Here is a 12,733-nt window from a genome sequence, read left to right on the forward strand (position 1 = left end):
CATTAATATAGTTACATATTTTTTTGTAGCATTTTTTTTATTGAATATCGAATAACAAGTAGAGTGCGGATGTCTATGTACTTTTAGATTGTTGTAAATATGATTGAACCTATAGAATGCCAATAGAAATGTTTCATCTATTAAATCTTATAAGCAATCTATTTTGAATATTTTATATATTTTTGTAGAATTTTGCATCTTTAAGTTTCAAAAATGTATAAATATCCGCAATCTAATAACAAGTTAGAACTGAAACAGAGTACGAAATGTAATTATTTGTTAGGGACTTTATATAAAACTGTCACGTTAAACAGTTAACTTTAAAAAAGTTAAAAATTTAATAATTTGGGAAATAAATATAAACTGACAGTAGCTATTGCTCAATGATTTTTATATTGAAGATGCTACAGTTACACAAACATATGACTGCTCAAATATGGCATATACAATTTGCACCTAAATTTTTAAGGAAACTTAACATCTAAGAGTGAGGAAGTTCAGTGTATCTGTGTTTCATGGACTTCTTTACTCTTTCTCTTACAAGTAACATTACTTAGTTCATAAAAATTATATTACTACCTATCTCGCTTAAAATCAAATTTTCCACAGCAGAAAATATTTGATTTTCCATAGCATCACAATGAAATGATATTTCCTTTACTAATTAAAAAATAAATCTTGAATTAAAAAATAAACTTATATTCTATAGAAGAAATAAAAATTATATTTTATAGTAAACGAAATCAAATAATATTTATTATTTCCTATATAGCCTACTTCTTTTTTCCCTACTCCAATCGTCTCTTGCGAAATAATATACGACAGAGATGACATATACATATGATGTTGCATCCTGCTTATGTTATAACAAAAATATGAGAATCTCTGTTTCCTTATATAATGAGAATCTCATACAACAGGATAATTAACAACTTATTTCGGGTATATACCAAAAAACAATGAGAATGGAGTCTGTCAATTAGTTTTATTTAATTATCTCTTTCATCATAGTCGATAAATCAAGTAATGTATTTAACGTGCATTTAAACAAATACAGAAAGTAGGAGAAGGTCTCAAGGACTCGTAAAATGCAATTAGGCGGGTATTAAATTCGCTGAACAAAACTGCAGCGGCGCATACGTTTGTACAAAAACTATGACTAATTTAATACAAATATAAATATAAATATAATTTATATATATATATATCTATATTTATATTTGTACTTATCATTTATATTTATATAATATTTATATATGTATAATATGTATACACCATGTAGAAGCAATGTCTTCAGGAATTCTGAATTAGCTGCCTAAAAATCAGCCAATAATTGAATTCTTTTTAATATTATTGATCATTATCAGCTATCTGTAGAAATGAAGAGGCAATCGCTTAAGAATAGTAGATAATATACGTTTTAACTACTTTAGGAATGCCATGAACTGCTTTAAAGCATATAGTCTAATACATAGTTTCTCAATTTTATTACTCGAATGTATTATTTTAAGTAAACATCTCAGTAGCATATTTTATGCATCTGATCTACATTTTTTACTTACATTGATACTGATAATTAAAATAATACTTTTAGTTAAATAAAGTATTTGTACATCTTTTTATACATAATTTTCTCATCATAGCTTGTTGATACTATATCAATTAAACTTTTGTAAAGTTTCACTTAAAATAATACTTTCAAAGCATCAATGAAATTATTCATAATATTCTTAAAACATTTAATAATCTTCAATTTAAAAATAAATAAATATTAAATAAATTTAATGTTTTAAGTGCATTTTATGCACGAATTACTTTATGCAATATCTAGAAACTTTATTTATTCACTTCTTGATCTCATGAAATCGCTGAATTACAGTATAAAAGTCGGCAGTGTGTGCATTATTACCCTCTATTGTATTTTTCAATGTGTATCATAAAAAAGCAATTATTGTAAATTGATCACACGATCTCACAATTAGTATAAAATGTTTCATTTCCTACCAACATTTACTAGTTACTTCATTTTTTCTCAAATTAACATTTATTTTAGTTAAACACCTGCATCATGATATTACCCTACAGCTTTTATCTTCTTACGTTAATTATTGTTGTAAAAACAATTGTTTAAATAAAATAGTACGCTTCTTATTTTAAATTGTTTTAGAATATTCATGATTTTGTGGTCAATTCATAACTTTAGTGTAAAAGATCAAGCCTAAAACTTAAATAATTAATCATAAATATGAAAACTTACTGAATCTTGATTAATCTTTGGAAGATTTAAAAATGTTCTGTGTTCAAATATATAGGGCAGCACAAATGATTATACTTGTAAAAATAACTTCATGTAAAAACATTTCTAGTAATTAATAAAATATCTAAACGTTATAAGCCAACTAAGTAGTAAATTAAAAATTTGCATTTAAATGCAATAAAAATAAATGCCACATTTATACGTATGTAAATGTATTAAGAGCTTGTGCCACCTTTGATTATTCATATATATGACTTAAAATCAATTTGTTCTCTTGAAATATAATAATATACAATAATAATAAAGAGTAAAAGTAAATAATAATAAATTCATAAATTTGCAGCACCGCAAAACAGTTTCCCTAAGTACACTGCTTAAACTGATATATGTATACCTACTATATATACCTACAGTAGTTAACAAGTCTGCAGGCTACAATAATGTAGCCCCAATATTTAGTTGATTAACCTAGGTTTTAAGTGTGTTTCAAAATCTTGTATATATCCTACCACATTTTCTTTTCTTGTAATGATAGAGCGTAACTGGATTTGAATATTTATAACGAATCATATAGTTAAAAATAAAATATATTAGAATCATGATAGTGAAATTGAATTCATTGCAATTAATTTATGATTTACTTGCGAAACTGATTTGTACAGAGACAGCAATTTGTACTCCTTAAAGAATGTAAAATAAGGAGTATTTTATTAGTAATAACGTCATACAGAAACCTTATATACATTTATGTATGAGAATTCTACGTCCATTTACACATATAAATCGAAAAACCTTTAAAATTTTAATCCAAGTAAGAAGTATGTACTATTTACTTGAATGTACCAAAGATAACTGATATGTTAACAATGACTTAAATTGTACATAAGTTTTAAAGTAGATCACAGACTTTAAAATACTTAAAATTTTAAAAATAAGCCATATATGTATATGAACTCTTATGATTCATAAAGAATCTGGAATTATCATATATAAATGTACATGTGTACATGCATATACAGGATAATTCATATAATCGAATACAAGATACAACTTATTGTTAGCTCAATCGCATGATCCACCTTGTGTGTGAGGACTGCTACATACAATTCTATGCACAAGTCTCAGTACATATCAGTATAATACTTAAATTTGGAGTAAACCTGAACACCTTTTATCGACAAGATTCTACTACGACGATTACTTTGATTTGATACATGTGGATACTTTGCACCCCACATGTTTTTGTGCACCATATAACAATAGTGAGTTACATACGTCACTATATTAGTACGGATAATAAATATAAAATGTTAATTGGCATACAGTGCATATGATTCTGTATTTAAACTGTATAATCTTGAAATTTAATTGGCAGTCAAATGTTTATGTTGATTTTGTTCTCAGTCTTATGAGAACTATTTTTCAAGTTCAAATAATGGAAGATGTAAGTTTTTTCATACAAACTATCGTAAACTCTTATAGAAATTGTACCATAATATAGTCAAAGATATAATTATGCTTCATCATCAAAACAACATGACTCAATAATATTTTTCTTTGACGTTACTGGAAGAATTATTTTACTCTGGAAAAAGGATACAGAAGTTTACTTCTTTGTATCATACTAATCTCAAAATGTCTAACAGCTCCAACAGTTATGAAGGTCCCAATCTAACATGCTATCGTTTTAGCAAAGGACGGAAGTGGAAAAGGAAATATACTAGCTGGAATGTACATATATCGGTAGCAATGAAGTTTCCAGAGAAAGCGAATCAGTCTTTATGCTATATGAATATAAAATACAAGTGACGTGAAATGTGCATTAAGAATTAGACTACACCGATGTATTCTGCAGTCTTTTTATCATAAGGCATAAGTCCATACTTCCATACATACTTATTTATTAAGTGCAATTCTCTTTTAGCATAATTTTCCTCATCTATCTATCCTTGTTAAGTTTATCCTCCTACAATTTTATTTTCTTTTCCTTATATAAATTTTATTTAAAACTGCAAGTTCAAAAATCTGTAATAGAAAACGTTTGTGTGTAACATTAGTATTATTCAGAATAATGTACTGAAAAAAATTGTTCTTTAAATATACTGAATAAAAATACTTTAGAGAAATATAAAAATCGCAAAAATTGTGCAACATTCAAGTGTCTCTGGAAACTCCATAGAAAGCTCATAATATTTTGATAGAAAAATAAGAAGCTTTGTCCTATAAAGAGAGAAAGAAGGAATGAAGAAACTGATAAAAGTCAAAATTATGGCGTGGAATACTATCCACTACGTTAACTTATACAATTATAACAGGATATTATTATTTGTGTAATGTAACTTGTTGTAAGCCAACACAATGGAACGTGGCTTAACATTCGTCCAACACCGAACATTCTTTCCTCTCAATACGATCATTGCAATGTATCAAGCTAAAATTTATCGAGTTCATATATGACGTTTGTCTATTTAATCTTGCGAACTGTATGCGTTCATGGTCTACAATATTATACGTCATAGCGTAAGATATCTATGTTTTCGTCATCGACTTTTGTTGCTAAAGTTGTGTTCTTCGTGGTAGTACTAGTAAATAAAAAAAGAAAGAAAGAACAAAGAAAAATGAGAACAGACGCAAACAAAGGTAGCGATGATTATGAATTCAAGCCTTGACGTTTTTCTTCCTCGAGCATAGCGTCAAGTTCGTCAGTAAGATTTGCAAGCATATTCCCAATATCGTTCAATACATCCGCTGGTTCACTGCCACCGGTGTGATGACTTATTCCATGACCTGACATGTTGTTACCAGTATTACCACTTGCGTATTCTTGTGCGCGTGCAGCTCTTTGTTTTATTGTTCCGGCATTTTCATTTGCAAACGGTAGTGAGTCGGATTCTGTACTGGAACTTGACTGAAAAAATACAGTTAATATTAATATACAACTTACTATTAGTGTTAAGCTTGAGAAATGTTTATGCTCAATTTAACAGCCAGGGTACATATACCCAAAATTTAAGGGTTATTGGAAAATAAGTTGTCTGAAAGTCAGATGTATCTAATCTTTTGCTTATATACTTCGTTTCTCAGATATCCAATATCAGTGGACTTTATCAAGTTACGTGTATGAAACATATAAAATTTGAGCAAATAATTTCATGAATATCCACAGTAACAATATTATATTATTATCGTATGAAATATAAATGAAATAAAACTACCTTAAAACTGGCATCAGAACCATTACGGTGCTGCAGAGCAAGAGAAGCTATTAATTCATGTTCTTCGTTAACATTGACACTGACACTACCCCAAGAACGAGACATAGAAGAGGGTGGTCGATTTATTTGTGGAGGAGTCGATGGCACTGGTGCAGGTGCTGGTGGTGGTGGAGAAGGATGATGGATCAAATGATGATGTTGATGATGATGTATGTGATGTTCCTCGCAAGAGGCAGTTGGAACTGGTCCGCTGCAATCTATCACAACATCGCCAACTCCCGATCCTCCGACCCCTACTCCAGAACCGCTATTGTCTCTAGAGCTTTGACGCCTTGGAGGAGACGGAGGACAACGTTTCGGAAGATGTGGACTACTCTCGAGTCCGTAAGTTAATTGATATTTATTATCGAAGTCTCTTGGTAGTGACTTAAATTGGCCTGGAGTTGCAGTGACCTATAATGAAGAACCAACATGATCATATTTTTATGAATAGTAATATAAGTTGTAATTATGCGATTCCTTGTGTCTTTTAGGCTAATACTAAACATCTTTCCCCGCTTCTTTCGCTTATCTTTATATATAAATAATCACTGACTGCGGATATTTACGCAAATTCATGTCTTTATGAATATCCCTTAACTGGTATCACTCTTGTACTGATTATATTAGAAATTCTTTGTACATTTAAAATTATATTACCTTAGCTACAGGTCGTGGACGAACAAGACAATGTCTAGGTCGCGGAAGAGTTCCGCCACCTGCATCCACTACGGAAGTATCATTTGTAGGAGTCACATCACCGTCTTCGAAGCTGCGTGGACGCCATTCGATTGGCTGTGGATGCGTGGATGGTGCTGGTGACGGAGGATACCCAAGGGGTGCGTCTTCCAAGCTTTCTAATGATTTTCCTCGTGAACCAGACCGACCAACAATGTTATAATCGGCTGGTAAAGCAGCGTACATACTTCTCCACGCAGCTCCAGATGTAGTATCGCTTCCGCCTCTCTGAAAAGACCTCAGAACAGGAGAGGAACAATCCTCATCAGGAGATGGCAAGTCAGGACCTCCTCGTTGAATAACTACGTCCTGAAAATATAGTTAAGGGGAACCAAATATAAAGACATAATAATAGATAGGAAGGAAAGAATTATAAACGCTGAGGGTACATAGCATTTGCCAAAGAAAATAAACATCTAATAGTCGACTCGTGTTCCAAGACTAATATTTTTGGAGTTATGGGTCATAAATGCTATCACGACTCACATATCATGCGATACATGTTATATCATCATCATCCGAATGAAAACACAGAAGACGATTAGACGTTATATTTTAGCAACTAATAAGATATTATTAAAATATTTCTTTACCTGTGTTTGTCCAGGATGCGGCGGTAGCCGAGCAAGATCGAGCGGCTGTATACGTTTTCCAGCACGAATATCCTTAACTCTCTTAATTGCCAATAATAATTTTTTCTGATGGCCAAGACGTACAATACCAATGTCTTCAAGATCTTCCCAAGTGAGAGTCGTCACATCTTCAACTGAACGCATACCCTGTTGATGAAGAGCACCAAGATATTCTTCGAGTCGCAGAAGCCTGAGCCACTCTTCTAACGAACCAGGAATATGTTCTGGCAAGCCATCTCCTATGTTTAAATTATCTATTTCCGCCTTCAAGCGTTTCCGATGATTAGGCTGCTTAATTCCTGCAAGTCCATAGAGTCTTAAATATAGTCTTCTAATCATAGACATAGATAAATTAATCGGCAAGTATAAAATATAAAGGAATATTTAGAACTTATATAATTAACAAAGCCATAAATTTTGTAATATCTCGGTGCATCATTGTGACTCATGTACATATCACAATGCAGATCTCTTAAAGTAGTATTATTTAAAATTTTATTTTAAATTTAATTAAAGAAATATTAAAAAATTATTTTAAAAACTTGGAAAATAGTAATATCAAAAGAAATAAAAGTTCAGATTTATTTTTATCATGAATACTTTTCAAAAATATACGGAATTCAGACATGAAAATATTAAAACATCAAATTTTTTTTTATTTGTTGAATGCATTTAAATTTCAGTTCTCAATTTCTAATACACGTTTAAGGTATATAACTGAATTGATTATATCGAATATAGATTTACCTATCCCTGTCAAATCTTCTGGCGTCATACGCGTTATAGTAGCTAGATCATAACCAGCGGAAGCAAACAATGGAAAGTATTCCTCGAATTGGAGTTCAGTCAACCAAGCATGAACGACGTCGAGATCCGCCGGTCTGTCCGGATGACTGCCAAGTGAGCTTATAGAACACCTGGGAGATGAAGCAAGAGCACCAGGTCCTCTAGGGCCCAAATGATATCCGGAGGCTCTTCCAGAATCTAATGAAGCGGTAGAATGCCTGGAACCCGAACCTGATCCTGAACTACCTGGGCTATCTCTTCCAGGACTTTGAGTCATATCGATTCCTAGGAAGAATATATAAAAATTACTTTCTCCTTTCAATTAAACAAAACATTAATATCAGTTATATCAGTCATATCACGATTTACAACAATGTAGTATCGTGGAAAAAAGGCCTATGGCGGCACTCGACAATAACTAGCGTAGGACGACGATAGCGTAGTGGTTAGCGCCTTAAGTTACGAACGTTCGGAACCCGGGTTCGAATCCGATGGGAGTCCGATTTTTCTTCCACGATACAAAAAATGAGAAAAAAAGCGGTCGTGCCCAGCAGCGACATCTACTACACCCTTAAGCGACTACGATACTACAACAATATCGAAGATTTAATTCTTTAACTAAATTAATACCGTACACATTTCTTTTCTTTGGGAACTTTATATAGATTTACAGTGGCTTCAAACTATCAAGTACTAATTATTAATTTTCTATTAAATAAATTGTAATCATTTGTATATATGTATTTTCTAACATTTGCTAACAATTCCATGTTTCATCCTCTTCAATGGTAATGTGTAATATCCAAAATAATGTATGTATATTTCATGACTTAAAATGTATCTATCATCACCTTACAGTCTGATCAAAAAATAATTACAAATTATTATTTATACGATAGTCATAAATAAATACGAGGAAACTACTTTATGTTTAACATAAACACAGCGGAGATATAGTCTGATAGAAGGGGTGGATAAAGGACGGTAAAGGAAATAACATTATCGCGAGCGTGTAGCGATATTATCGAATTTCGTAAGCCAGTAATTCGATAAGGATCGCACCTTGATCCTCGGCGTGGGCATATTTGCCGACGACTGGTGGAAAGGCAAAGCCAGGGTGGGTAAAAATAGGCCCCGGACTCTTTCCAGATGGCACACCGTAAGAACCCTCGTCCGTTGTTCCGCCTGGTCCACTTCCGGGCAGGAAACAGCTATCTTCGCTGCTCGCATATCCAGCGGAACCGAACGAAGAGCCAGAATGTCGAAACACATCGGGTACAGCCGGTGGTGCCACTTTCTTCGCCTGGGTCACAGCTTTGGACGGCCGGTTCATGCCGCCAACTGCAAAAAAGCAAAAACATTGAAGCTTAACTATGGTGAATTACGAGCGCAAATAAAAATCTAAATATATAACGAGGAAAATACATTTCGATTTATTCTCTTGGTTCAAAATGATATTTGATATATGCATCGTGAGAAACGTATCTGACAGACGTCGTCCCAAATCATGAGAATCAATAGTGTTTCTCAAGACTATAAACTCGTAACTTATATGTTATGTGTTTAATAAATCCATCTTTTTTCATTTCTTGGCTTTTATAATCGAAGCTTAACGCTTTGACAACCGGCTTTAATTCGCATCAAATATTATTTTTGCTACGTTTGTAACTTTGAATACTTAGGAAATGGTAGTTCGATGTTCGAAAATTGTCAACAGCTTGGAGTATGTGGCAAATAGAAAGGTGGGAGTAATCATTTTAAAGGAACGAACAGATGCGTATATCGTGCGCTAGTAGTTAAGTGCGTGCGTGGCGCTAGTGTCGCGTCAAAGTGAAGATGGTAGTGCAGATCTTACGAATGATTTCTTTTCGAGTTGCAATTCTTGAAACTTGCACCTCAGAGAAAGCGTTTCGATGTAGGTTACTCGAGCAAGAAGATAAGCTTTGCTACGTTGTCTCGTTCGATCGAGAACGCGTTCAGAAATTTCTGTTGCGCCTTTAATCGAGACGTGTATTATAGATAACACTTTATAAATTAACATGTAACTTTTGATCAATTATCTTCGATGAAATTGTAGATCTTCGTTTAACGACTATGTTAAATATGTTAAGAGGGTTAGGGAGGGAAAGGAATGTGATTTCGAGAGGACTTTATATCCTATATGCATAAGAAAATAGAAGGAAATTTGTGAAATCGTAGGTATATTATAAATGTTTGTAATCTCTTTCGCGATACGAATACAATAAAATTATAAATATTTTTCCTGTCTTCGTACAGTAGAATATAGAAAATCGCAAGAATATGAAGGCTTCCTTTAATAATTAACAGAATTCCAGGGGTTTTGAAATTTCCGGGATCAAGAATTACACGTTACACTTCTGCGTGAAAAGTTTTTGCAGGTATTCCGCATATTATAACGTTTTTAAATATTTCAAGTTTGCTCTGGTTTAGCCTTTGGTTAGGTAGCAGAGATTTATTGCTTGATTTAAATATATCTACGTGTTACAGGGTATAATTTCCACGCCTCGGCAAACGAACAGAACTGCGAGATTTATTGAAGATAATTTATAGAATTTCAGACTAATAAATTTGCGAAATTCGAAAGCGATAAAGGAAATGCCATCGTGCCGCAACGCCGATAGAAAAAGCAGGCGCGGCAAAGATTTCGTTAATGTTAATAGCCATCTACAATTAAATTAAAGGAAAAATATTCAACATGGATAAATGTTTATCGATATACTTGCTGTTAATAGAGCTACATTTTTCATTTAAAAAGATTAAATGTGCACGGTAAAATCTGCCGATACTTATATATTGTAAAAATCGATATTCTAATGGAAACTATCTCGAACGTACTTTCCTTCTAGTTAGTTTCACCTAAAGTAAAAACTTAATTTGACTAATCGATGTACTTTTTTATGATTATATTAGCCACATCCATATTCATGAAATTGTATCGTGTAAAATATCAGAAGTTGAAATGCTTTTTAGGTTTAACGAGCCTGCCGGACTTTGCATTTAAATGATAGATGAATGAGTAGGAAATGTATGAATGTAGGAAAACGTCTTAATCAGCCCGGGGCAAAATTACAAAACCTTTGATGCTGTAGGAGTAACAGGTATCGAGAGCCACGAACAGAGGCGTTCTACATTAAGTACATACAATTAAAGTAGGCCAAGACATACTAAGGTATGTAGAGCAGTGGTCTGGAGTAAGCACAGAGATTATTTTATCAGCGAGATTGTTGGTGTCAAAGCAAACGGGACGTTACGTGAAGCGCCAGATGCACCTATTATCGTTTCCTTTGAAAGTTGCTTCTTGGTACTATGATGGTACGTTCGATATCAAAATTAATAGGAAGACATGGATGTTCAAGCGAGAGAACGTTCATTTTTTTCTCGCGTTGAGAATTACATACTCGGTATTTTTTTCGTGCTAAATCGCTAGATTGAGAATCCTTATGCAACGCTAACTTGCAACGCAAGTAGAGAACTAGAATGTAAATGGAGATTTGTTTCATCTGCTAATAATAAGAATTCCAACTAAGCTACCACAGCTTGGATATTTTATATGTTTCTGTAAACTTATGTGCATTAGAAATTCCCACATTGACAACTGTACAGTCAATATCTTTCTGATACTGAATCACTAGATTATTCGTTTTTAAGCAAACGTATACTTTTATAACGCAAATAGAGAAGTAGGACATAAATGGAGATGTGTTCCAACTACTGATAATAAAAATTATAACGGGCACTGCAGTTTCAATATTTTATACGTTTCTGTAAACCTATGTACATTAAGAATTCTCACATTGAGGATTGTACATTCAATATCTTCTTGGAATTAAATTATTAGATTGTGAATTTTTGTGCAAACCTATATTTGTAGGACTCAAATAGAGAAGTAGAATATAGATGGAGATTTGTTCCATCTACTGATAATAAAAATTATAACGGGCATTGCAGTTTCAATATTTTATACGTTTCTGTAAACCTATGTACATTAAGAATTCTCACATTGAGAATTGTACATTCAGTATTTCCTTGGAGTTAAATTATTAGATTGTGAATTTTTGTGCAAACCTATATTTGTAGGACTCAAATAGAGAAGTAGAATATAGATGGAGATTTGTTCCATCTACTGATAATAAAAATTATAACGGGCATTGCAGTTTCAATATTTTATACGTTTCTGTAAACCTATGTACATTAAGAATTCTCACATTGAGAATTGTACATTCAATATCTTCTTGGAATTAAATTATTAGATTGCGAATTTTTGTGCAAACCTATACTTGTAAGACTCAAATAGAGAAGTAGAATATAGATGGAGATTTGTTCCATCTACTGATAATAAAAATTATCACAGGCACTGCAGTTTCAATATTTTATATGTTTCTGTAAACCTAAGTACATTAAGAATTCTCACATTGAGAATTGTACATTCAGTATTTCCTTGGAGTTAAATTATTAGATTGTGAATTTTTGTGCAAACCTATAATTGTAGAACTCAAATAGAGCAGTAGAATATAGATGGAGATTTGTTCCATCTGCTGATAATAAAAATTATTACAGTTTGGACATTTCATATGTTTTTGAATTATATGCATTCTGTGCAGCTGTGTGTCTTTAAATTTGTTACAAACGCATACAAATTTATCGTATACCGATAATTATATATTTAATCCTTTCGCTACCATGCGTCACGCATACGTGACGCATTCTAAAAGCCGCTTGGATTATCTACTTATCATTTTTTATTATTATATATGTCATAATGTGTAACACGTGAAAAGTTTGTAATCTGAGCTGTGAACAGCAAACCTTTCCTTAAGCGGCAATACCGAAAGAATTAAATAAAAAAGTGATACAAAAATAATACTATACAACGCCAATTATATTTTATTTTATTCACAAAATGTTTAAGATAACTACAGGATCATTTTTTGTATCGCTTTGACTTCTTTTTTATGCTCGCTTGCTGCTTCTATTCGTTCTTTCTTTAACGATTATCTTAAAGTGAACCTTTATGATAGTATCATACTCTGAGTAACGTTTCAATT

General features: G+C 32.3%; 1 protein-coding gene across 3 annotated transcripts in view; it reads right to left on the bottom strand.

Annotated features, from left to right (window-relative positions):
* Positions 1-374: 374 nt before the first annotated feature.
* The window catches only part of LOC100747965 (caskin-1), a 54,310-nt gene continuing 41,951 nt past the window's right edge, over positions 375-12,733 (bottom strand). For all 3 annotated transcript variants that reach the window (XM_003487916.4, XM_012383181.3, XM_033319743.1), the window contains 6 exons: positions 8,730-9,008; positions 7,629-7,952; positions 6,843-7,180; positions 6,172-6,558; positions 5,473-5,925; positions 375-5,165 (listed from right to left, as the gene is read on the bottom strand). In XM_003487916.4, the coding sequence (XP_003487964.1) occupies positions 4,908-5,165; positions 5,473-5,925; positions 6,172-6,558; positions 6,843-7,180; positions 7,629-7,952; positions 8,730-9,008 (2,039 nt within the window). In that variant the 3' untranslated portion in view covers positions 375-4,907. The remainder of the gene's footprint in view (positions 5,166-5,472; positions 5,926-6,171; positions 6,559-6,842; positions 7,181-7,628; positions 7,953-8,729; positions 9,009-12,733) is intronic.

The sequence above is a fragment of the Bombus impatiens genome, unplaced genomic scaffold (genome assembly GCF_000188095.3).
Source record: "Bombus impatiens unplaced genomic scaffold, BIMP_2.2 scf_0203, whole genome shotgun sequence".
NCBI lineage: Eukaryota > Metazoa > Arthropoda > Insecta > Hymenoptera > Apidae > Bombus > Bombus impatiens.